The following is a 26778-nucleotide window of genomic DNA, read 5'->3' on the forward strand; positions in this document are numbered from 1 at the left end:
GGGGAGGAAATATATCCGACTGTCTCCAGGAGACGGCCTCTGGGATGGAGGAGTTACCAATAGTCCCAACAGAAGCCGTTTCTGCTGCCCCTGAGTGGAGCTCTACTGTCAGGGATCACTCCCCTGATGTTTTCCATTGAGGAAGAGGAAGATGGCACTGAGAACCCCCACTGCTCAGCCTCCGGCTCAGGATGGCTCCCTTGTGGAGTCTCATCCACACGTCACAACCTCTCCCTGTGCACTCCATGTTACCACCCATTTATCCCTGCCTACAACACACATCTCTTCGAGCAGAGATGGCATGTGAAATGGACTCTTAGATCCAGTGCAGAGAAATGAGTGCGACCACATCCTCCTAGAACCAGAGATTGTGTGTCTTTTGGACAAGCACATGTCTGTAGAAGTCTAAAAGGAAAGGATCCCATCGGGTTGCTCAGTCTGGACCATGGAGCCCTAGAAGATCATCAAAGGACGAAGTTGTTTTGGTTAAATTCAGGGTTTCTTTACCGACATGTGGACATGATGTGGTGGGACTGAGGCCTGTGGTTACTGCAGCATGGGCAGACCCCATTATGGGTGGAAAAGGGACCACACCACCTTGCTGTGGCTTTGAGATCCTCCAGAACTGCTGGGGCACCAGACAGAGTCACAGGAACAGGAGAGTTCAACCCGAGGTAAAGATTTGCGGTGTTCTGCCAACAGTAAGTGCTGTCTCCTAAAATGTCCATCCCCTGTTAATGAATCATGGATAAGTGTACCTACAACTCTAGATTGCAAAATGTAACTGCAAATTTGCAAATTCTAAATTGCAATTCAGCAGGTTTAGTGCATTTGTAGCAGTAAATATAACAGTAGACCTTTGGGAAAATGCTTTTTCACATTCCAGATTTTTAGTCCAGTCTTTGTAATTCTGTGCTCTGATTTACTTCAGTATGACTGAGAATAGAAATATTTCAAATGCAAAGTGATCACTTGTCTTTAGTTTATAAGTCCAATATAGGAGGGTTACATATATTTTTGGAAAGGTTAACCCTAACCATAACCTTGCTGCCCTTTGTGAACTGTTTAATTTTCGGTTGCTTCTCCCAAAAATACACTCAAAACACATTAGACATTTTTCTTCACAAGGCACAAAAATTATTACCTTGTAAAATGTCATGCTCATTGACATGACAATGTCATTGTCATGCTCTTTTGCCTACAGTGGCTGTTTGCTGCACTGTGAGGAAAGGTGTGCAAAAATGTAACCTTTACGGCAGGGTTCCTCAAATCTTGCCCTTGAGGGCCAATGCCCTGCAGAGTTTAGCTCCAAACCCTCACCTAAGCAAGCTTATCAAGGTCTTCAGGATCACTAGAAAATCTGAGTTTGATCAGGGTTTGAGCTAAACTTTGGAGGGCAGGGGCCCTCCAGGACCGGATTTGAGGAACCCTGCCTTTTGGGTACACTGGGGCAGTACCCTTAAAAGGCACTCCTAAAAGGTGCATGTTAGTGCCTAAGAGTAATAATGTACTACTTGTTTTTATTAACATTCTAGGGGTAAATAAGGTTTAAAAATGCCCTTTTTAGGGTACTGCTCCTGTGACAAGCTGTTGTACTGTATTTTTTAAAAGCATGTCAAGCACCAGAAAAGTACCATAACAACTTAAATTTCAATTTGTCCCTCACAAAGTTATCGTATGTCTTCAGAAGACTTGAAATATAGTGCTGGAGTCATATGGGCTGCTTTTTATGGTACTATTTTGTAGTTTTTGGAGCTTGACAGCTGCAGTTATTAGCAGAGCAGCCTTGAAATACTTATGGACTATTTCTAACTACTTTTATGTTCAAAGAAAAAAGGCTACATGTTTTGAGCAACATGAAGGGGAGTGGATGATGACTGAGTTTTCATTTTTTGGTGAATCTCTCAAAGACAAACATTTTGGATCAAAGTGTTGAGATGATCAAAGGTTTCCTCATTCACCTCTTAAAAAAAACACAAAAAAAACAGTTCTCTGTAGCATTTGCCTGTGCTAGCAAAGGCCTTCATAGTCATATATTAAATACATATGCTACTGAATTTATTTACCAAAGTGAGTAAATTCTACTTCAAATGGCTGATTATAAACCTTATAATCATTACTACATCCATAACAGTAAATGTGTGAGTGGTAGTATTTACCTCACACGTTTTCATAACTGGTTTCAGTCATGCAGAGCTGTTATTTTCTTTAATAAAGAAGCCTTGAATGGGATGGACCAGAGATTCTGACAGGCTGATGGGGATTGGGCTGGGAAAGAGTTGTCATGTGCATGTCTCTCTGAGCTCCATTGTGCTGAACGAGCACTCCGTCAGGAATAGTTTATCCCCATAGCTCACCATGATTATTAGAGTGCTTCTGTGTTATGTAACATAGACACTAATCATAATCAGGCCTCTTTCCCCTGCTCCCACCATGGTGAGAGTGTTCTTCTTTCACACACCTTTGTCTCTATGTCTATTTATCTCTGTCTTTGCTTAGACAGTCTAGTTTGTTCTCTCAAGGGAGTAGTTAAAAAGCTTCACCCAAAAATGAACATTCTGTCATTATTTACTCAACCTCATGTCTTTCTAATCTCATATTTTGTTTTCTATGGACTGAGATTGAGTAAATAATGAAAAGGCAATTTTTTCATGAACATGCCTTTTGAAAATCATTTAGATGTTTACATAGTTTTTCACTGAAGTAGACCAATACTCATTACCTAGTAGTACAAATTTACAAATCCAAAGGCTATGTGGTTTTGTGATGCTATGCACGCTTGTGTAATTATTCCCATGATCAAAACAAAAGGCCCTCCACTTTTTACCTCATCTTATCACTCATTTTCCAAACTACGATCACTATTTGTCTTAAATTAGTATAGACACAGGCTTTTTGAATCTGACAATCTGAAAGGTGGTTTGATAATAAGCCTACATGGTGAGTCACGTTGTATCAAATACAGTGCACAGCTTCCGCCTCTGCTGTGCTTGTTACATGTGAGCAGTGCAGTCTATAGGGAATAGGTGTGAAAAACAGTGTCAACTTGCTACCTTCTATATTTACCATTTAAGAAGGCTTAAAGTGTTTTGTATAGCTAGAATAAGTCAAACTAAGTCCTGTAAAATGGACTTGTGTTGGGATTTTGGCTATCTGATGATAATTCAAGTCAGTATATTGTTTTGTTTAATATTAAACATAAATCACTAGTAGGCCTATACAGCTCACAGAAATCCATTTTGCAATCAATATCTGTTCAGTGTAGACTTGGGGGCTCTTCACACATTTGCACTTTCCCTCTGTGAGATTTTTTAATCATTGGTCTATGTAAACATGCAGACTGATATTATGTGCTAACGTCTCACCAAGATGCCACGTGAACTTAAAAACAGCTCAGTTATTAAAAACGTCACGTGAAGTTGGTACTCTGCGGAGTCTGCGCTTTGTTGGTAGGAAAATCCCTCCTTAACAAATGTATGCATGGTTCGGTGAGCATGTTTATTCTTTTTTTAGATATTTTCAATTATTCTAGTTTAATATTTAAATATAGATTTTACTTATTTTTCTTTTGTTAAAATTATTGTTTAGTAATTAATCATAATTAAGTTTCATTTACCTATGACCCTGTTCACAGATGTATTTATAACCAATGAATAATTTATTTTGCAAGCAAATAGTAGGGGGGCTTATCTCAACATGGCCGCTAAGGGAGACCAGCTTGGTCCTTTATGTAGAATGAAACTGCTTTATTTACACAGAATCTTCTTTTTTGTTGTTTATCTAAACACATTTGTCACCAGTAGGCTACTAGTCATTTTGGGGTGTAAAAAGTTATTTTTTTGTTAATAATGCACCTACACAATCCCTCATTCAAATCAAAGCCCGCTTAACTACTGAGTTATCAAGGTTGAGTGAGGCTCTTGGCTCGCCCACTGCTCTTCTGACATTTTGAAGGTTTTGCGAATGACGATGTACTGATAGGCGTTATTTATTGGGGTCCCATCGTTCGTTGACAGATGGAAACTTAAAGAGAGGGCAGTAAACAGATAGTGCCGAAGGCGGTGCCGTTGCATAGCCTACTCAAAGCTCGTGTCGAAGCGAGGAAATAGTGAGCGGAGGCAGTCTCGTCTCGCGCGGCAAGTAGTCTATACACATTAAACAACTGTGTTAATAGAGGCTGATTTGTGCCGCTGCACATTCGGACATTGAGTCAATAACTGTCCTGGATTTCCACTTTAGGATCGCCATGACTTGGCAAACAAATGCTCTGTGCTAGGATGGAAGGAATATGGGTTCAGTAGGTAAGCGCACGTAAACACATCTATATAGAGTGCAGTCAGGCTGGAAAACCTGAACAGGTGGCATATCTCGGGACATAGCCTACACGTCAAGTGGAACAGACGAACAGCTTGCCTCTTTCCGTTAATCTCCTGCTGACGAAAGCTTTTCAACCTCTCTCCTCCTCATTGGGAAACACTTCATTTCGCGAAGTTCTCCCTGGTATTTTCCAGTGCTGACAGGACGGGTTCCGGTGTCTGACAGGATTCTTAAGATGCACATGCAAGTTTTCTGCTGGATTTAATAGCGAGTCCGTACTTTTTTTTTCTTAAGCCCTATGCCTTATGACTTGGATGTGTTGAATATCCACGTGTCAAAAAGCGACATGTTTCCTGAAATTAATAACAAGGTAATGTATGAAGAGTAGCTATGTATGTTAATTTGCATGCACTTATGAATACTCTTGTTAAAAACTTTATAATATTTTGAAGCATTTTTAGCCTATCTGATTATATTGGTTGCACTGAAGTTTACAATGATTATTATTGAGATTTTAAACATACATTATTTTATATATGAAATAATTTACGCATATAGGCTTTATTATAGCCTAGGCTACTTAAAACGTATTTGTCTAATGTAATGGTTTTCTTAGTTCGTTAGTTCAATATTTTGCTCTTATTTAATGTTATTGCTTAGGTATGCCTTTTAAAGTGTAGCATACCACAAGCTTTTTATATAATATCATACTGACTCATACAATTTATATAATAGCCTACCATACAGTTTAACTGGTATCTGGGTATCAGCCTCCACTTTTCTTAAAAAGAAAATGCAGAAATAATATTAAGTTCTTACACAGGTTAACTGTTATCCATTACTAATATCATTATTATTATTTATTTATTTTTTAAATATTTTTGCACAAACTATGCTTACCCATATTTATAATAGATTATAACATTTAATGTTAGCATCATATAGGCTACAGTGATTGATTATGATAACGTGGTATTAGTTTTCAGTTGTCAAAAGCAAATGTTTGTATGTAGGCTTATAATAGACCTATATATTTCAGAATATTTGTGTGTATATAACATATAGTATTTTATAGACTACTTTTCAAAAGCAGAATCTGGTTACCATGGTAATAATTGTAAAGGACTATAAATAACGTCCTCACGTTCTTTTTATTTTGTTATTTGCTCAGGTTTCATTGCTCTTTGCCTTCTAAGAATCGTAACTCACAGTAACACGATATTTGTTTGCGCTCCGTTCTGTGTATTTTCAGTTTTATAGGTGATAATGTTTAGTGCAAGGTTACAATAAATGATGTAAGTCCCAATCCGATATTCATCCTATCACTCTATCAGTGAGATTTCTCCCACTGCTAAATTGCATTTCGACAGAATACAATGTCTCTGTTCTGTCAAAGATTGATTTTAAAGCACCCATTAAACCCATAACTGTGCATGAGTATATTTGGCCTGAACATGTGATGGTTAGGTTGCTTAAAAATCCTCAAGCCAGTGTCTAAGTATGAACCATCCTTTAAGGTGGTTGTCAGCAAATCATTCAGTACTGAGCTCCAAGTTACTATGAAAGGCATTCTTAAGTTAGTCCTGAGTATAAAGAACGACATATGATGTATTTTTGATCCTTTCTGGGTGTGGTTTGGGTTTTGCCCATGACCATAGTTTCTACTTGATTGAGGTGACCCAAATCCTCCTTTGGTTTGTCTGTGTATGTGATATAAAAATGTGTAAAAACCATTGGTTTAGGGCTTAAACACCAATGTATATGTTAAAATAGCACACTGGATATAATATTTGGGTATGTTGTAGAGTGAAAGCCTATATTAGAGATTCACATACATTCATACATTTTTGCAATATGACCGATATTAAAATAGTATTTGGTTTAAATAAATTATAATTTAAAAACTAAAATCAATTGTTTTAAATGCTACAAGTGAGTTTAGGCATCACAATGTAATTTAAGTATGAAAAATGGATATTAATTTAGAAAATTTGCTAAGGATTACATTTAATGTTGTTAAATTATTAGTGTTTTTAAGATTAAGTGAGTGTTTAAGTGAGCGTCCTATGATGGCAAAAGTAATCAAAATATAAAAATAGGGAAAATGATCATGCACAATATCAACCAATACAGATTCATTTAAAAAAGAAATCAGCAGATATCCTATATGGTACCAATATTGTGCATCCCTAATCAATATAGATCAGAAAAAATGTCAAATCATCACTTAAGTTAAAAGAATGAATGTGATCATTTTATTGCCGAATTAAGCAAACTGATTAGTATATCTGAGTGAAACGGCTCCTCGAATAAGAAAAAAATGTAGGGTGAGATGTTGTCCAACGGGAATTGATTGGATCGTTGTCATTTGCTATTGCTGCAATTTCATGTAAGTGACAGGTCGCATCGAAAAACTCGTCTTAAAAACGATTAAATATTACGAGGGCATGCGCATTAATATTTAATTTAATAATAATTATGTGCACGGATAAATCATTTATGATAAATACTGCAATATTCCATTCTAAAAAAACTAGATTTGTTCATTTTGATTTCATTTTTTCGTGGTGACTTTAAGGAAAGTATCTCTCACTCTTGCATTGCACACTGACCCACATTGTAACACAAAGCCTTTAGTCCTGAACATAGAAACTCAAAGGTGTTAATATTTGAATGAGTCTCTTAAAGCCCCGGGCTCACATTGCACAGCTGACCGCCCGCAGTCTAAGTGTAACAAATTTTTACTGCCTGTTTTCTAAATGCATCTCTTTGTTGCTGGCTCATTGAAGTCCATGCACTCTCTGATCCCTCTATAAGCCTGTATGTTCTTCACTGCACTGTGAATGAATGTAGTTAAGACCCAACACATCTGAATAGCTCAACCCCCCGATGGGAAGATACGCTCGGCCAAAAACCGATATATGTTTCAGACTCTGCAAATAATCAGCCAGTGGATTAAGGCTGTGCGAGCCACATAAATCTCCAAGGTGTGTATATGGGTGAGACCATCCCATTGTCTGTGTGTTTCTTGGCCAATCTGTTTGACTTCTGCTACCGGCACGTGTTTGCCCGCCAGTTTATATCTCGCCCCCACCCGAGAGGCTCTAAGTTTAGCTAGAGCTTTTCATCTGTCCTTATGCTGTCTGTCACCACTATTGACGCACGCTCCACGCGATTAAGATGGATGAGGGCCTGTTTCCTCATATGTCTGCAATCATGAATGATTGTGGTCATCGCAGGTCCACTGATATCCTGAAGCATTCATGCACAAGTGGAACATAATTGGGAGATGATTGCTGTGCGTGTGAAGTACCAGTGAAGAAGTCTGTACATCACGACTGACTGTCCTCTTCTATGAGGTCAAACTGCATCATCTGACATGGTGGGCATCAGCGAAATGTTATTAATGTGCTTTTGAATGAAAAACAAGAGTCATGATGAGTCATCAGCTGTGTTGAATAACACCGCGCAAGCAGAGATGATGCCTGAAGTTATATACGCAGAATCCCACACGTATGGCTGTGGATGTGGGCTGCAAGAGTGTGCCCACTCCTCACGCTCATGACGTCTTTCCTCCGCTCTCTTTTCACAGTCAGCCAGACCCGAGGCTTTCCCTCACCCCAACAGGTCTCAGGCCGAGAACACAAAAATAGGACCCAACTGCACCTACTCACAGGTGAGCCCTTATTCACAGAGAAAACAGGTTACTTAACAGTGATGATTCATTCGAATTTATTCTCAAAGGGTGTGTGAATCACTCTACTGTAAGAGCAACTCTGTCTGGGAGGAGAACTGTGAGATGGGTGCAGGGTGTTTTGGACATTTCGGTCCACCAGTTGGTACACAGCTTTTAATGGGTATTGAATTCAGTGCCTGACTAGAAATCCTACAAAATAGCTTTGTGTTGTACACTAACGTTCAAAAGTTTTGGGATCAGTATGATTTTTTTTTTATTGAAAGAATGTAATACATTTATTCAGCGAGGATACACATACATAAGTGTATGCTATTGAACTGTTATTACGATTGTTAATGTCTTTTAATTGTAACATATAACAGCATATAAATACAAATAGATTGTTAAATTGACCATTTCTAATTCTTTGTTTTCTTTTAGTCAGCTAATGTTTTGCTAGCTAACCGCACAGGGGTGCGTTTCCCAAAGCCAACTATATGGTCGTAAGTTCCGTTGGTGCCAATGGAGTTTAATGGACTTGCGACCATAGTTGGCTAACAATGGTTTTGGGAAACGCAACCCAGCATAGTAGCTTAGAATACCACTAGCTGATGCTTAGCCTATACACTATAACTACATGCTTAACCTATACACTTCTCTTTTTTTTCCACATTATACTTCTTTTTTTTCTTTTTCTTTTCGTGCATTACAAACAGCTACCCCAGGGATCCTAAATAGACTTAACCCGAATTGTAACCACCATAGATATTATGGGGAACATGTCCCTTTTAACTAATTTTAACAATATTTTTTAATTAAATCAATCTAACATTTGACAATCTAGATATCTTAAAGATGAAGCATGTGTAAATTCTGTGACATTAGCGTCAATTTAACATTAAACATTTGACTTAGTAATAAACAGCAGTATTTACAAGATACGTAGGCAAGGTTGTGTGTCCGCTATCTATAGATGGCAATGCATGATCCCTCCAGCACCTATGGAAAGCGCTTGTGTTAAATCTTTAATGTTGAATATGAGATGACCCCCTTACAGTTGTCATTAACTAAAAGCAATCTCTTCGCAGGTGTTAACATCCGCTTATAATAAAGTGCTTGGCATAGTGCCTCTTAAAGTCAAAATCCCTAGACTCAATCTGGGTTTTGATGTACCTGCGGTGCCTGAACGGTGAACGTTGTTTACGCACAGCCTACTGTATTCTTGCACGTCTCTTCAGGTGCCCCTATATGCTATATTTAGCTACTGTTTCTATGCGTCATGATCAAGTTGGCAGATGCCGCAGTATCCCCAGAACATATGAGATTGAATATCGCATCTATCTATAGACGCACTTGCTCTTTTTTCAGCCCAGAAGTTTGTCGAGCACTGGCATTGAACTGTGAGATGGGGGAAAACCTGCAAGCTACGAACAAGCCCCTCCCTTGTGCAGTGCCCAATATTTGTTTCATGGCAAGGGAACCTTTCATTTTATTCCTTCCAAGAGAAGATACTGACAAAACTAGGAACCGCGTTGGGGAAAATCTGTATCATTCACTGTTATTACACCCCAAATGTAAGATTTAGTGTACATGTTCATTGCTCTGATGGGTTGTGAAAGACTGCCCTATCGCTGCTTTTGTCCCCACCTCGGTCTCAACCGCCACTGAAATTCCATCCTCTATGCAGGGGGTCCGGTTCACATGGGGCCGTTGGCCACTCAGCTTGTGTGAAGCTCACGTATCTTTCCCCCCGTTTGCCCCTTGTTACTGATTTGTAGAGTTTTTCATGTTGAACGGTACTCATAATATTGTGTCTTTTTTTTTTTTCTAGAAGTGTGGGACGGGAGTTGGTACTTTGCCCCAACTAGAGGCTCCAGTCAAGCAAGTTTTGGTGACAAATGGCAAACTTCTTCATTCGAATGGAACCTTACCCAGTATCGTCAAACAGTTGGTGCAAAGCACTCAAGGGAATCAGGTGGGAAAACACTCTTAAGTTTTGCCAAAAATGAAAATCCGTTCATTGTTTACTCACCGTCATGTATATCCAATCCCAAATTACTTTCTTTCTTCTGTGGAACACAAAATTAGACTTTTTGATGCATCCTTTTTTTCATATATCATCAGTTAACAGCAATCATGTCTGTCAATCTTCAAAAACCACAAATAGCCCATCAGAAATTCTATAAAAATAGCCCAGAAGACTAGAATATTGTCCGTAATATAATATAATGTAATAATATAATGTAAGACTTGTAATATAATGAATATATATATTATTTTTTGAGAAAAAACAACAGTATATGGGTTTAGAATGAAATGAAATGAAGGCGAGTACAAAAACAAACAAAAATAGGTGAACAATTCATATAATGGTCCCATTAGCCACATAAAAACGTATTTCAGTCTGACGTCCATTTCTTGTAACTCAGGAGGAGAGGCAGAGGCCGCAGTTTCCCAATCGCTTTGGTTCGTCGGTGGAAAACCTCTCCGAATCCTTAACCAGGAGCATCATCAATAAGTTTGAGAAGATCAGGACATATGAGGGACAGAGGCTGCCTATGTCTCCAACAAGTATGAAGTGCTCTGGATTTCTGTTTGCATTTCATATATTCAGAAATTCATAGATGGATTTTTGATCTTCAAGCTGAATTGGAAATAATAACTAAAAATAGCATTGGAATGGTCTGATATTTCCCTGGTTAACTGGATTATATGTTCACTATTTATGTGTGTCTTCCTTCATCTGCAAAACAGCGGCACTGAAGCACTTCCAGAACCAGCTAACGGAATATGAGAGGGAGGAAATTATGGACTACTCTGAGATCTGGTATCTGGGCTTGGACACTAAGAAGATTGAGGGCTCTCAGGGATCCCCACAGAATTCAGGCTATGACGATGAGCACGGCAGCTACTTAAAGGTTAGATATGACATATATGTCTTTCTGTGATTACATTACTTTTGCCCGGCAGTGTTATTTTAGTATCACTGAGATTATATTATAGTTTTTATTTCAATTTTGAATTAGCTTCTATTTTAATATTTTAAGTTTTTATTTTAATTTTAAAGTATTAGTAATTTTTGTGTGTGTTTTTGCCATCTTTTTATTAGTTTTTGTTGTTTTTAAATATGGCTATATAGTATTTTATACATTTTATTATATATTATTATTAGTGCTGTCAAATCGATTGATCGCATCTAACATAAAAGTTTTTGTTTACATATACTGTGTGTGTGTGTGTGTGTGTGTGTGTGTGTGTGTGTGTGTGTGTGTGTGTGTGTGTGTGTGTGTGTGTGTGTGTGTGTGTGTGTGTGTGTGTGCGTATTTACTGTAAACACACACATTATTAAAATCTGTCAATTTATTTATTCACATCTATATATGAATAAAAAAAAAAAACATACATAGCTTGGCTTCTGGCAAACAGCTTACTGGGTGACACACTGACCTCATTTTCAACTTCTCGATAAATGATGAAATTGCATTACAGCACGAGGCTGACGAATTCAGCTGATTTAAGCTGCTAGACCCTAATGTCTGCTGTCCCACCCCATCTTCCTTAAATGTGCCTTTTAAGAATGACATTCCTCAGGATTACTGGACATTAGACTGAATGCCTTCAGGCTTGACGATTTAAAGAGTCATACAGCTGAAAGTTGCAGTCAAAACATGTAAACAATGTCACATGTCTGACAGTCCAGATAAGAGCCTGAATGTTAGTTGGGAAACAAACAAATAAGGAGCGTTTATGCATTTCAATATTACCATTGCAGTGTTTCTCTGAGTAACAGGAAGTCTGCCACTGCAAAGGAGATGTAAATAATTATGCTGACCTGTTTGTCAGCTGACTCTGTCCTCTAAATACTCTTTGCAGGTCCAGCATGACCATATAGGTTATCGCTATGAAGTCCTGGAGGTTATTGGGAAAGGATCGTTTGGCCAAGTCTTGAAATGTTTGGATCACAAGACAAATGAGATGGTGGCCATCAAGATCATTCGAAATAAGAAGAGGTAAAATGAACCTCCAGTCCATGTGTTCATTCTCATTCCCATTCCCATTCCCATGCAATCTTTAGTACAATCGGGGTTAGCGACCTCTACGGGGTCCGTGGTGGTACTGCAAGGGGTCTGTCAATTATTGTTTGAGTATATAAGTATAAGAACAATTAAAATTCTAAATATTAAAATAATATTAAAATAGAATTTATATTATTTAAAATAATACACTACTTAAATTCATCAATCAAATCAAATGCAGTAACTGTTTGGTTACAAACATTCATCAAAATATCTTCTTTAGTGTTCAACAGAAGAAAGAAATTATTACGGGTTTGGAACAACTTCTTTTTTGGGGGGTGAACTATCCCTTTAAGAGGCTAAAGTTTTCACATTTATCTCATCATAAGGTCTTCAAAAATCAGCGCTCAATCAGGTCATAGTTTACACTGGACCTGAGACACTGTAGGGTGTTAAAAGGTGTCTGCTGTGTATCACATTACGTGTCTGGGCAAAACTGATCTCATGCCCTTCCACTGCCATCGCACCTACTTTGACTGATGCTTTAACTTAAAACCCTTTCAAAATGTAAAGCTCAGTGCTGAATACTGTAAAGCTGCTCTGTACAATAGAAAAACAGTACAAATTAGCAGCATATTGATAAAGTTGATAATAAGTAAGTTATTTTTCTTTTGAATTCCAGGTTCCATCATCAGGCTCTTGTAGAGCTAAAGATCCTGGATGCTGTGCGGAGACGAGACAGAGATAATTGCCACAACGTCATTCACATGAAGGAGTACTTCTACTTCCGCAACCACCTGTGCATCTCCTTCGAGCTGCTGGGGTGGGTGGAAAAAAACTGGATTCATTTAGATGGACACATGAGCGCTTTCAATTTATAAACCTGTGTAGTAACTCACGTTAAACATGTCACAGACTCAACTTAAATAGAATACTTCCCTGTAACTACAGCTTATTATAGATGCCTTTTTAAAGTAATTATGAACCCATTTTACTTTCATATTTATGAGGGAAACAGGATATTCAATAAAAAAATATGAATAATTAATTGTAATTAATTTTTTTTTTAATATTTATTTATTTTATTTTATTTTGATTTAATGTTTACATTAGCTAGTGCAGATCATCATATTAGTTATGAATCATTAGTTAGATGTCATATTAGTTCTGATTTATCAACTGGCACTATGGTTTGTTCCAACGGTGGCCATATTGAGGTGTGAAGTGAGAGTTTCTCACTCAAGACCTTTTGGGCTCTGGGTAAAGTGATCAATTAAAAGACACTTTGCAGGAAAAGCAGCTTCATCTCTGGCAGCCTGACCTTTAGAGGACATCAGATGCGTCGTCCCTGTCTTCGGTTACCGTCACAGAATCCTTTAGTTAATGCCTTGATTAGGCCCCTATCTTTTTCCTTGCCCACTCATGGTGTGAAGTCTCCGATTACATTAGGCTGTTCACAGCTGCTGTTTTAGGCCTCCTTACTGCCAAAGATAATGACTTTCATGGCTTCCCTCTCAAAGGGCTCTTTAGCATAATTCTTAGCGGTTAACACAGACTAATAGTGAGATTTTGTTTTTATGGTCGTGCTTAAAGACAGGAGGTTGTTGAGTGACATGTTGAGTGAATGTTGTTGAGTGAATGTGTTTGTAGAAAGTTCAGCGTGAGGTATAGTGCCAAATTTAATGTGCTGCCCTCTAGTGGCATTTAGATACACGTCATACTGTTTTTTTCATCCCTACTTACTCTAATCCTAGTAGTTCATAAGGTATTAGCCATGAACATCACCCTGTAACATCGTCACAGTCTATGTTAATTATCCATGTTGTCTCCATACAGAGTGAACCTCTATGAGCTTATTAAGAAGAACAACTTCCAGGGCTTCAGTCTGGGGTTGATTCGGCGTTTTGCTCACTCACTGCTCAAGTGCCTCCAGATGCTGCACAAGGAGAAGATCATCCACTGTGACCTTAAACCGGTAAACCTCACCACTGGAGTTTGTCAAATGTCAATCACCCCAAAATGAAAAGCAAATATAAGAAAAATGCATTATTTATTTAACGTTATAGAAAAGTAGTTATTTTGCAGCTTGAACATTCAGCCAGATAACTCCTTTAGCTGTTTTCAGTTTCAGTTCAAAGATATACAAATGCATTAACCAGTGAAATGACCATCATGACAAAGCATTATTATGTATCTCTTAATAGGAGAACATACTCCTGTCCCAGAGGGGACAAGGAAACATCAAGGTGGTCGACTTTGGATCAAGCTGCTATGAGCAACAAAGAGGTAATTACCAAACCCTTGTGTAATGAACACATCACCAGATTTATCCTGATTCTGTCATTTACTCTGCACTGAGTAAGACTAACTGTAGCAAAATCTGCAATTGTTTGATTAGACACCTTTGACATAGAATTTGGGAAGCGTTAAATGCTCCCTTCATAAAATATAATAATACAGGCTATTTATTTTGCTGTTCTAACTATGCACGCTTATAGCTACATTTTCTCACTTGCATTTAGCACTGTTTTTCCTCCATTAAAACAGACCTGTGACCCATCAATTGAGAAACAATGATTTAGTGCTATTTGATGCAGTAAGCTAATTCATACTGTTGAATTCATGTAGCTCTAATAGACCACTTGTATTCCCATCTACAGTGTACACTTACATTCAGAGCCGCTTCTACCGCTCACCAGAGGTGATTCTGGGCCACCCGTACAGCATGGCCATAGACATGTGGAGTCTGGGCTGTATTTTGGCAGAGCTGTACACTGGCTATCCCCTCTTCCCAGGAGAGAGTGAAGTGGAGCAGATCGCCTGTATCATGGAGGTGAGAGACTCTATTAGTACTTAAAATTAGTTAGACTTTCTTTCTTCTGTGAAACACTACACTTCAAAAATGGATACAAAATAGAATAAAAGTATTGTATTGTGATGAAAGAAAGTCCTTTAAATAACTTCATCTTCTTTAACGATTCTTCTGTAGTTATTTGAAATGCATTGGTTCCTGAAAAGAATTACTTTTGATTTTATAGATCATGGGACTTCCTCCAAATGACTTTGTTCAAAGTGCATCAAGACGAAGATTATTTTTTGGTAAAATTATTAAATACATGATTGCTTACAAATAACGGTAACACTTTACGATAAGGTTCGTCGTTAATATTAGTTTATTACATTAGATAACATGAACTAACAATGAAAAATAATTCTAAAGCATTTATTAATCTTAGTTCATGTTAATTTCAGTATTGACTAATACATTATTTTAAAAGAAGTTGTATCTGTTAATATTATTTGATGAACCTGAGCTAACACGAACAGTTAACAAAGATGAATAATTACTGTAACAAATAAATTGCACATTGTTAATTCATTTTAGGTATGCATTACCTAATGGGGTCTAATTGTAAAGTGTTACCAAAATAACATCTAATTTCAAATGCATTTTGTTTATGCATTTGAGGTTTCATTTTGATTGACATCTTACCTTTATAATGCTCCAATCAGATTCCAAAGGAAACCCAAGGAATATCACCAACAGCAAAGGGAAAAAACGTCGACCCAACTCAAAAGATCTTGCCAGTGTGCTGAAGACCAACGATCCTATATTTCTTGACTTCATTCGACATTGCCTTGTGTACGTAAAGTAATGAAATGACTTCATATTTATTACCACCTCAACACACATAAATAGGCTTTTTCAACCTGTACCATTGCCTTCTTGTAGGTGGGATCCCACAAAGCGGATGACACCTGATGAAGCGATGCAGCATGAGTGGATTACAGAGGGCCGTCTCAACAGGCTCCATCCTAAACCTCGACCTATGCGGAAAGACATTGACAACAATTATGACTTCACTTACCGCAAAGCGACTTCAAACAGGACAGGCAAGGGTCAGAATCTGTGCTTGTAGAGTAATGACTGATCATTACAATTGATGATGATATACAGTGACTTCGACACGTAATCATGCTTAAAAATGTATGAATGTCTCGAATTAATGAATTTATTACTAGTTCAAATAAAATGTTATATTAAATAATTAAAATATTACAGAGCCCCTAAAGGGACATTTACATTCCCCCGAGAAACTTTGCGTTCGACAGCAAATATTTTTTCTCTTTTTTTTCGAACACCAAAGTTTTGCGAGCGAATGCAAAGTTTCTCGAGGGAACGCAAAACATTTGTGAGTGAACGCAAAAGCATTGACATAATTTTTCCTTCCATCTCATTTTTTCCTTCACCATGTCTCTTTACGGGCTCCTTAAAATATAATTATGATGTGAATGATTTATTTTATATTTAGTATTATTTGTTTATTATTATATGGAATTAATGTTTAATAGTATAATTAAATATATTTATGAATTATTTCTTTTTTTATTTATTATAATTTTTTGTTAAACTTTTGCATAATATAATTTATATCTTTTCTCTTTCCATAGCCGATAAATCTGGATCTGACGACAAAGTTAAGAGGGTCAGTGACACTTCAAGCAAAGGAGGCAAGACGGTATCAGAAGAGCGTTTGCGTCCTATAGGAGCCTCAGCCGAGGAAGAAAACTGTGAAAATTCGGGCAAAAGTGTGAGCAAAGACAGCAAGTCGGACTCTAGTGGAGAGCGGTCCGTTCAGATCATCATCAAATCTGAACAAGGATCAAGCTCTGATTCTTCGGAAGGACCGGAGCCTCAGTTTCTCCCCCCTATTGTCTAACACCCCAAAGAAAAGCACAAGTAACATCTTTATAGCGTATGATTTCTACTTTTGACGCTTGTTCTGGACTTACCAAGCGGCTTAGACTAAGTTTGACTTTGTTTTATGGCAAAAATAAATAAAATGTCAAAAAATTGTTGTGTGGTCTGTAAAGGTGCGGTCACAATAGAGTTTGAGCGTGCAAAATTATTTTGCGATAAATGTTGGCAACATGATGTGATGCTGTAATGCTTCTGTTTTTAATAATAAATAAATCACAAATTATAAAATAAAATAGATTGTCTATAGTGCAACCTCACCTTCACTTTCCAGTCTAGAGGAATTAGATAAGTAGTTAAAGAGCGATAGGCTATTCAAATGTTTTGTTGATTTATAAGTAAAGTGAATGACTTGGTATCATTTTGGTGCTTGTGTTGTATTTTGAAAGGATTATTGCTATGAAATTGTGTGAAACACTGGCATATTTTGCAGAGCATCATGCTATGTGCATGTTTATTGGGTCTAGTGTGCTTTTTCATTTTTCTTTTAAAAGTATCAAAGCTATTAGCAATGTCAAAAATAGAGCTCAAGCTAACCTTGAGTACCAAAGCTGCTTTATTGTGCAATATTACTGCATGGATTAACAGTGTTTGTATGTTTTGTTGTCATTTGCCAGTTTTTTTTTTATTGTTTCTATGAGTTATTAAGCTGTGCAATAATTACTGAGCCAAAGAGATTGATCATATACATTTTTGTTGTAGAGAAACACATCATACTACTAAATCTGACAGAAAGCACACTAGATCATCAAAATGTGCACAATACTTGCGTGATTGTATTGATGATGACTGATAATGATGGCAATATTGTTGTTGATGAAGATGGTTATGGTTATTATTATTTAGATTCAGAGGGAAGGTCAAGAATGATGTTTTTAAAGTTGCTGTTTAAAGTAAAATTAGTGCATCATTGTATGTTCATACAGAATGAAAATATATATTATAATAGTTTATTTTCCTGTATATAGAATTCTTAAGGTAAATACTATCCACCCTATGTGGATGGCACCAAGTCATGTAAACATTAGACAAGGTTTTACTTGTTATTGTATTGTTTATCTGTCATAATTGAAAAAGAGATTTTTACTACCATATGCTATCTCTCTCCCTTGTTGTTTCTTGACAATTTTGTTTATGGGATTTTAGAAGAAAGTCTTGGATCAAGGGTGTTAGGTAGTGCCTTTCAGTATTAGAATAAAAAAATCTAAGTTGTCCTCTCAATAATGTCTGTAATATACTGTCATATCTATGACAATAAATATGTAATACCGTTTGTGAAATTTATAAATGCACAACCTGGTCTTTATTTTATTCTGTTTAATTTATTTAGTCAAAAATGGCATTTATGTGTATCAAGGGGATGTGTATCATTAAAATAAATTAATTCTGATAAATGTAATATTTCAACACTTTTAAAGTTATATTTTATTTAAAGCTGGAATAGCCTAACTTTTTTTAAAGAATATACTATTTAAACTATTAAGTTACCCTAAATGATAAATAACCAATAAGAAGTTGCATAACTTTTGTTTTTGTGTTAATGTTTGTCAATGCTATTTATTTCCCATATGCAGAAGTGGACAGTAACAAAGTAGGGGAGACCGGGGACAGTTGCAACAGGGGATGGTTGCAACATGTCATTTTTCTCCAATCAGAAACAAGCTAGAGTGATGACACTCATACTGCACATGCACAGTTAGACCCTCCACCCACCAAGAAGACAGTAGACATATTCAACATCTGCTGCTGCATTTATTGAACAAAACTTGTTTTGGAGGTATGGAAGTAAAAATTTTCATGAGATATATTTTTGTCATACTGTCCTGAAATTTTGTATGAATTAATCGAAACTTACTTCGTTTGAATTATTGTTTTGTTGACTTCTAAGTGACATGGTTAGCATGTATCAAAGTCAGTGTGTCTAGCAGGCGTATGATGTTCTGTCATGGATGATAGGGTTGGGGACGGTTGCAACATGTTATAAATTGCATGTTTAATAAAAGTTTGTTGCATTGCAAATTGTTAAATTCTTCCTGTCTGACACTGAAATATGGAGAGATTGAATAGCATCTGTAACACCTGCACACTGAATCTATGTAGGCCTATGTTCTACACATGAACAAACAAAACTCAATAACTGTTATTTGATAAATATGACTAAATAAATAAATAATAGGCTACAATAATACTATTGAAATAAATAATACTATAATATTATAGTAGGCCTAAAACAGTTAATATTTTCAGAATTCTTTGCTCATTGAGACAAAAAGCTTAAGTTAATTAATGAAATTTAAGGTATTTTTAACATGTTGCAACCGTCCCTGGGTTGTGTTGCAACCGTCCCCTGGGTCGGGGTCAGTTGCAACATCTGACTTCTTCCATTCAAATAAATACTGTGAACGATATGTCATATATAATCATCTTTAAATGGTATGGGTAATTAGCAGACAGATGCAAGTTTAATATATACAAATTTGGTTGGTCTAGTCCAAATAGTCTCTGAGTAATTGAGAGAAATGCAAAAAGTGTTGCAACTGTCCCCGGTCTCCCCTACATTTAGCCTATTTTTTTGAGTATCTGTACTTTACTTGAGTATTATTCTTTCTGGAAACGTTTTACTTTAACTTCACTACATTTGAAAGACAAATATCGTACTTTTTACTCCACAACAATAATGTCAAGGTCCTTGAGTAGAAAGTAGTAACGTCAGTCAGGGGATGATTTTGATTGCAGGGGTTGACATCAGAACCGTCAGATTTACCTTCAACATCCAACGTCGGACAGACGTATTTTGGTTGGAAAATAAAGTCAGTTTGACGTCAGAACACGACTGATGTTGGTTTCTGACGTCAACCCGATTTTCATTTTCAACCACAATACAACGTCTTTCCAACGTTGGAGATTAATATCAATCTGCCTTTGGATTCTGACATCAACCTGATTTTCGTTTTCACCGTTGGGTTTGATCTTCTAAATGCGAATTTTGTCATTGTTTTGGAGCACACTAGCTTATAGATGACAGTAAGGCTAACATATTCATACTAAAAGCCAAAAAACTTTAAATAGGGGACTATTTGAGGGAACAGCCATTTGGGTGTGTCCGAAACCATTGTGGACGTTGAGTGCACTTATTCAATCTCACATTCAATCCCACTACTGGAACTGTGTTCTAGAAATAAATTTGATTTTGATATGAGGGTAGGTAGGCAAGCATAGATTCAGAGGCATGAGGTACTGTAAGTGTTACATATACCACAATGCAACAATAATAAAACAATGCCTTGACATTTACTTTTTACTTTTGAAACTTAAGTACTTTTTAAAACAAGTAGGCCTACTTCTGTACTTTTACTTAAGTAAAAATCGGTCTTTACAACTTTTACTTGTAACAGAGGAATATTTGACCAGTAGTATCTGTACTCTAAGGAAGTTGTGTACTTTGTCCACCTCTGCCCATATATGGATTATTATCTTCACCACACAATTATGTATTATAGACAATTGCATGTATACAGATTTAAGCTATAAAATGTTTAAACAAAATAAGTAAAAACATTTTTATACAGGTTTAACGTTACCTCTGAGGTAAACAACGTGTAATGCCAAAACTAAATGTGGGAAGAATCCTTTATATTAGCGTCCGAAGTTTTCTGTTTTCCTGTTTTAATATATTTATAGCTTAGTTTTTGCTTCTATAACATACTTAAAATGATAAAAGAAAAGAAAATGTTTTCTACATGTTCCTACCGTACTTATCCCCAAAATTCGAGTTATTCGGTTTGCGTTTGACCCTCCTCAGCTTCCGTCCTCCGCGCTGACGTCCAGAATCATGGCGGCTGTCACTCTGCTTTGCCGTCCTGCCGGTGTCCTTCCCAAGCTTTCAGGTGAGCTCACCGTTAGATTACTTTACCATACAGACAGTGGGACTGTATAGAAACATTGTTATAGCTGAGGCTATTAACAGGACGAATAATATAGCGATTAGATCATGTTTAAAGGAAATCTTTGTCTTGTGTTTTGTGACCCCGGCTGAAGACAGGCCTCGTCTGTGCACTAGAACAGATGCAGTACAGTATAAATGTGCTACTGTGTCATTTAAAACTATAAAAACTAGTCGTTTTATTGCATCTTAATGCAGTTGTCGCATGCAGTGTGCAGTGTAGCATAATCCGAGAGTAGCCTATGTCTCAAAACATAGTGAGCTCCCTACCTAGATGGTGTTTATTTGCATCACAGGCGCACATAAGATGCCCGAAATGCATCTTTTATTATTTTCTATAATTTTATACAATAATTTGATACTTTCTATCATGCTAGCAACATTTAACATGCTACATTTTTATGCAAATATTGTTATTCTGAAGTATCAAGTCGTACTGCCCTTTATCACATTTAACCCTGTTTATAAAAGTCATATATATATAGCCTATATATATATATATATATATATATATATAGTGCTTTCCTGTAGCTCAGTGGTAAGAGCATTGCGTTAACAACACAAGGTTGTGGGTTCGATCCCAGAGGATTGCACATACCTATGTATAAATGTATAGGATAATGCAATGTAAGTCGCTTTGGATAAAAGCGTCTGCCAAATGCATAAATGTAAATATATGTAAATGTAAATATATATAAACAGAACAGTTTATTGAACCTGTAGACAAAATATATTGAAAAAATCTTTTTTTTTATTTTAGTTTCCATATGTGTTTTATGTTTTGTATCATATTTGATACATCAGGCCTTTGTTGCCCATTTAGTATGATATTGGAGAAATGTGGAGCTCATACTTCAGGAGCGAAAAAAACACCTTGATTTTATTCAGAGGCCCAAACTGAGCAAAGATATGCAGTCTGATACATTTATACTGACAAAAAGTAAGATGAATTCTGATAGCTTGTAATGTAAGTAATATGCTATACTATAGCATACTACTTACATAAAATTTATATAAATATCAATTGCCATTCTGTATTTCCCATTATATGTCTTAGTAAGATAATATTTAAATGCTTAGTTATATTATCAAAACTCTGTAGTTTATAAAAGTTATTCTTGCATAACTTACTTTATTAAAATCAGTAATGATTTCATAGGAAAAAGTCACATGTACCTTGACCTTAATGTGGACACTTTTAGAATTACACTAAAAGGCTTTTTACTTGCTATAGTAGTAAAAGCTATCAATCAGATGACAGAAAGCATAGTAGATTGCTTACAACAGGTTTTCCAGCAAAGTTTTGATCATGTTGATAATGTATATGTTATACAGTACACATTATAGGGTTATAGGGTTTCATCTGTGTATTTGAATTATTTCAATAAACATTTTATGTCTATATTATTTTAACAGACATTTGTTTTCACATGGTTTATTTCCTCTGTTCGTCAGGCACCTGTTCTCCAGTGTTGCTGGCGGCTGGGCCTGTGACCGTTCAGCACAGGAAGATCCATCATGCCGTGGTGCCGAAAGGAAAAGGAGGCCGCTCGTCCTCCAGTGGAGTAGCTGCGACAGTGTTTGGAGCCACTGGATTCCTTGGGAGATATGTTGTCAACCGACTCGGTGAGTCCACATATGGTTCATTGTCAAAGCCGGAATGAACCTCATTCACTTACAAGCATTTGCCGTTTCATTCGTTTGAAATGTTGTTGGGGTTTGTTTTAGGACGTATGGGCTCCCAGATCGTGATTCCTCACCGATGTGATCAGTACGATCTTATGTACCTCAGACCTATGGGCGATCTCGGCCAGATCCTCTTTATGGTGAGTACACCCATAACCATGTGAGTTATTTCTAGAGGAAGAGTTTTCTTTCTAATGAAAGTGGGCTAAGCTTATGCTTTTACAGGAATGGGATGCAAGAGATAAGGAATCGATCAAAAGAGCGATCGCTCACTCCAACGTGGTGATCAACCTTGTGGGAAGAGAGTGGGAGACCAGGTACTGGAAAATAAGGCTGTGTGATTTGGCGGGAAAATCTAATTGCAATTTATTTTTTATTTTTTTCTTCTGATAAATATTGTGATTGTGACTTATAAATTCCAGGTTTGTAGGACTGTACAATTTGGCCAAAATGTTTTGATTATATATCACTATGTCTATATAATAATAATAAAATATTACTGCAACACTAAAAAAACTATATAAAATTAATAAATAAAAACATGATTGTTAAAATATGACTGTTTTAATATTTCACTGTAAAATTAAATATCGAGTATTTTAAAAAAAATGACTGTACAACTGTAAAATGACAATACTAATATTTATGGATGTCTTCAAATGTTCTTTATTCTCAAATGTTAAACCATGAAACTTTTATTTTGATGAATAACAACAGGGAGCCTCTAAAGCTTCTCTTTTTACAGTTTACAGAGTTTTTCTATATCTCAAAATTAAATGATCATCAGCCACTTTTATTAAACTAAATTCTGTCTAAGCTAAATTCTAACTTGGATACCTCGACGTGTTCTACAGATATATTTATATTGATTGTTTCTGTAAAACATTGTATCTCTCTGTTACAGGAACTACAAGTTTGAAGATATCTTCGTCTCCATCCCCCAGCAGATCGCAAGGGCCGCTCGTGAAGCCGGAATTAAAAAATTTATCCATATGTCCCACCTTAATGCAGATATCCGCAGCCCCTCTAAGTATCTAAGGAATAAGGTAATGGTAACATTCCTATTAAAAAACCAGGGGTGTGCATAGAGTTAAAGTGGAACTTCAACGATTTTGTTACAGTGTCGGTAGTACATGTATATGAACTATGTTATATTTATTTTATTACATGTAATCAATAACTACCCAGCAGTGCCCAGTGCATTATGGTTATTGATGTTTTCCTATCTATGTGGTAAAAGGGAAGACATTAGCATTTTTTTCTGTTTTCTCTAGTCAGCTAGCACTAATAAAAAAATTAAATAAAAATCACATTTCTACTACAAGTTTTATTGACAGCCCAATTTGTCAGGGAAGTACCCCTTTAAACATCAACATAAAACTTAAAAAAATAAATAATAATAATTACTTTCTTAATGTTAGTGCTCGATTCCTGACTACATTATATTACTCTAAAGAAAAAAATATCAAAAAACTTTATTTCTGAAACGACTTTCCTTTTCTCCACTGACAAAAAACCTATGCTGAAAATCATATTAAGCAATAACCATAATGCTATTTAGGCGGCTGCTAATATAGGTAAACCTTTCTGAAGTCAATAGTAATGCATTCTACAAATTTAAAGCATGATTGAATAATAAAGTATGATGATTGCACTGTTCTTGTGTCATAACTGGTTGTAATGAGTTGTACTCTTGCAGGCTGTAGGAGAGGCAGCGGTGCGGGAAGAGTTCCCTGATGCCGTCATTATGAAACCCTCGGAGTGCTTTGGAAGAGAAGATAGATTCTTGAACCACTTTGCTAGTAGGTATCTGGCTGCATCCTGAAAACGGTTACTGATTGGAACAAATTCATATTTGCCTTCATTTTATGTGGTAGATCTGTATGAAAGAGACAGTTCACCCAAAAATGAGAGTTCTGTTCTTTTGCACAGCTCTGTTATCAATAAACTGAATATAAGTTTAAAAAAAAATTGCTTTCTCCAGTCTGTTTCCATCCAATTGGCATTTTACTAATAAAAGTGTAATGGCATCCTATAAACATTTTTTATCAAAAATAAAAACATTCTACCCTTGAGCCATTTCCATGCAGAATTTTGTGTATATTGCAAGATATCACCAAATCTTTATGGAATGGAGAAAGTAATGAGACAGTTGAAATTAATTCAGAATGCAGTTTTACTTTTTTCATCTTCAGCACAAAATGTGTAAAATATTTTAATTTGCAACTTAAATTGACAAAATGACACAAATAAGGATGAGTTTATTATTTTAATCCCTGCTGAGAAAAAAATCACAGAAAATACTTTTGATTTTAATATACAATGGGAAGGTCATGAGACTGTTAAACACATAAATACTGTTTTTCAGAATTTAGATTCCATAGTATTTGAAGTTTGAATAGATTTAATGCACTCTTGAACATTGCAGAGAAACAGCGATTAAATGGAAGCAACATACAGATGCATTTGTAGTTCTGTCATGTGATCACATTTATTTGTGTTAAAACTCTTTTTCTCTACAAAAACATTTGAAGTATCGACATTGAGTTAAAGTTCTTGCTTCGATAATTTCAGTTAGCTATTGGTGAATATTTGGAATACTTGGCTTTTAATTCACCCTCATTTTGTTCCAAACCAGACATTCTATTTTCTGCCAAATAGAAATAGCACATTTGTACCCAACCCAACCTTTTGTTGAATCCATAATATTTCCTGTAATTGTCTGTTTAGACATGCGTTGGTTTGGCAAAGCTGTACCTCTAATTGGAATGGGCAAGAAGACAGTCAAGCAGCCTGTTCATGTAAGTATCAAACTTGAACACAAGAACACATCTTATTTAAAGTGCACCTATGCCTTTTCAGATATTACCTTTCATGTAGTGTGTAATATAGCTGTTTGTGAATGTGAAAAGTCTGCAAAGTTTTAAAATATCAAAGTGCACAAAGTTATTGTCTCCCAAAAGAAAGAACCGATTCTGAACTGCCTGAAATGAGGCTTATTCCAGTCTTACTTCCTGCACAAACCTATGAAGGTTTGTAACAAATTTGTATGATGCCAGCCTATGACCTTCATTGGCTGCCCTTGAACAACGTCTGTTTTGACTCGCACTCAAACACTGTAGTTGTAGGCCTGGAGGTTTGGTTTGTGTTGTGTTGTCTTGTCAACCTTTAAAGTAACATAATAGGGGCACTTTAAATTTACATGATTATGTTCTGTTGTTATTTCAGATTAAAGATTAAATATTTTACCCTTGTTTACTTTTTAAAGGTGGTGGATGTGGCCAAAGCCATTGTCAATGCAGTGAAAGACCTCGATGCTAATGGGAAAACTTATGCATTAGTTGGGTAAGAAACAGCCCCATTTCTCCTTCACTGCCTTCTAATGTTTCAAAAGAATTATGCATTTCCATTCTATGATTTATTGTCTGAAAACTTGAATCTCTTGCTCCACAGGCCCAACCGGTATCTACTGCATGACTTGGTAGAGTACGTGTATGCATTGGCACACAGACCATTTTTGGCTTATCCCTTGCCTCGCCCTCTCTATCAGTAAGCATCTCCTAAAATTACTCTTCTTAAAGGGATAGTTCACCCGAAAATGAAAATTCTGGCATCAATTACTCACCCTCATGTCATTCCAAACCCATTAGACTTCAAAACACAAATGTCTCTCCATTGAAAGTTTATTCACCCCAAACTCTGATGCTTTTAAATGTTCATAAATGGATTGTAAAAGAAATCCAAATAAATGAAGTGGTTTAATCCAAGTCCTCTAAAGAGACACGATCGTTTTATATGATGAACAGATTCAATTTCAACTTTTTTATTCACATATAAACAGTGTCTGTTGACTATATTTGTGTGCTTTTGAGTGATCCCTTTAACCTTTACAGAGGTTTACTTTGGCAGCCTCATATTCACTTTGTGTTCTCTGGTTTTAGCCTCATCGCAAGCTTTTTTGAGATGAACCCTTTCGAGCCCTGGACAACTCGTGATAAAGTCGACCGGGTATGTGTGTCAGAGCATTACAACATAATATATTTAGTTTGTTATGAAGAAGTTATCAAGTAATCTAAACCCTCATTTGTAGTTCCACACAACGGACATGAAGTGCTCCGACCTCCCAGGACTGGAAGACTTGGGCATCACACCTTCCTCCATCGAGCAGAAGGCCATCGAAACCTTGCGTCGCCATCGCCGTTACCGTTATCTGGATGCTGAGCTCGGAGACACCAAGCCCGCCAAAACGGTCAGCTTTTAAGCATGCGGTGGTCGATCCTGTGTCCAGTCAGCTCTCTGCTGGTCCTCACTTTGTCTAGTTTGACTTTTCCTGTACATAAATAAAGATATTCAACCTATAGCTTTGGCTCATGTTTTTTTC

The 26778-nt window shown here is 36.5% G+C and overlaps 2 protein-coding genes across 10 annotated transcripts in view; both read left to right on the forward strand.

Annotated features, from left to right (window-relative positions):
- The window catches only part of dyrk4 (dual-specificity tyrosine-(Y)-phosphorylation regulated kinase 4), a 35663-nt gene extending 17496 nt beyond the window's left edge, over positions 1-18167 (forward strand). For 2 of the 9 annotated variants that reach the window (XM_082160155.1, XM_082160159.1), the window contains 13 exons: positions 7910-7993; positions 9825-9968; positions 10423-10564; positions 10748-10911; positions 11867-12003; positions 12692-12832; positions 13846-13984; positions 14214-14295; positions 14670-14842; positions 15048-15108; positions 15523-15652; positions 15743-15909; positions 16462-18167. In XM_082160155.1, coding sequence (XP_082016281.1) covers positions 7910-7993; positions 9825-9968; positions 10423-10564; positions 10748-10911; positions 11867-12003; positions 12692-12832; positions 13846-13984; positions 14214-14295; positions 14670-14842; positions 15048-15108; positions 15523-15652; positions 15743-15909; positions 16462-16730 — 1833 coding nt within the window. In that variant the 3' untranslated portion in view covers positions 16731-18167. Of the gene's footprint in view, positions 1-3695; positions 4688-7556; positions 7700-7909; positions 7994-9824; positions 9969-10422; positions 10565-10747; positions 10912-11866; positions 12004-12691; positions 12833-13845; positions 13985-14213; positions 14296-14669; positions 14843-15047; positions 15109-15522; positions 15653-15742; positions 15910-16461 lie in introns of those variants that run through there. The other 7 variants (XM_082160161.1, XM_082160163.1, XM_082160160.1 and 4 more) reach the window with 6 other exon arrangements.
- A 2377-nt stretch (positions 18168-20544) lies between these two features.
- On the forward strand, positions 20545-26757 carry ndufa9a (NADH:ubiquinone oxidoreductase subunit A9a). The gene is made up of 11 exons (XM_082158874.1): positions 20545-20655; positions 22167-22337; positions 22440-22537; positions 22623-22714; positions 23302-23443; positions 24097-24199; positions 25128-25198; positions 25666-25742; positions 25851-25946; positions 26339-26405; positions 26488-26757. Exons 1-11 carry the CDS (start codon positions 20601-20603, stop codon positions 26656-26658), a joined length of 1143 nt encoding a protein of 380 aa, XP_082015000.1. The 5' UTR covers positions 20545-20600; the 3' UTR covers positions 26659-26757.
- The last annotated feature ends 21 nt before the right edge of the window (positions 26758-26778 follow it).

The sequence above is a fragment of the Leuciscus leuciscus genome (genome assembly GCF_965113295.1).
Source record: "Leuciscus leuciscus genome assembly, chromosome: 25".
Lineage (NCBI taxonomy): Eukaryota > Metazoa > Chordata > Actinopteri > Cypriniformes > Leuciscidae > Leuciscus > Leuciscus leuciscus.

Excerpts from the sequence above, each read along its gene's own strand:
- ndufa9a (XM_082158874.1), top strand. The coding sequence starts at position 20,601 with ATGGCGGCTGTCACTCTGCTTTGCCGTCCTGCCGGTGTCCTTCCCAAG. Across the intron at positions 23,444-24,096 it reads CTAAGTATCTAAGGAATAAG|GCTGTAGGAGAGGCAGCGGT; the intron begins GTAATGGTAACA and ends GTACTCTTGCAG. Across the intron at positions 24,200-25,127 it reads ATTCTTGAACCACTTTGCTA|ACATGCGTTGGTTTGGCAAA; the intron begins GTAGGTATCTGG and ends TTGTCTGTTTAG.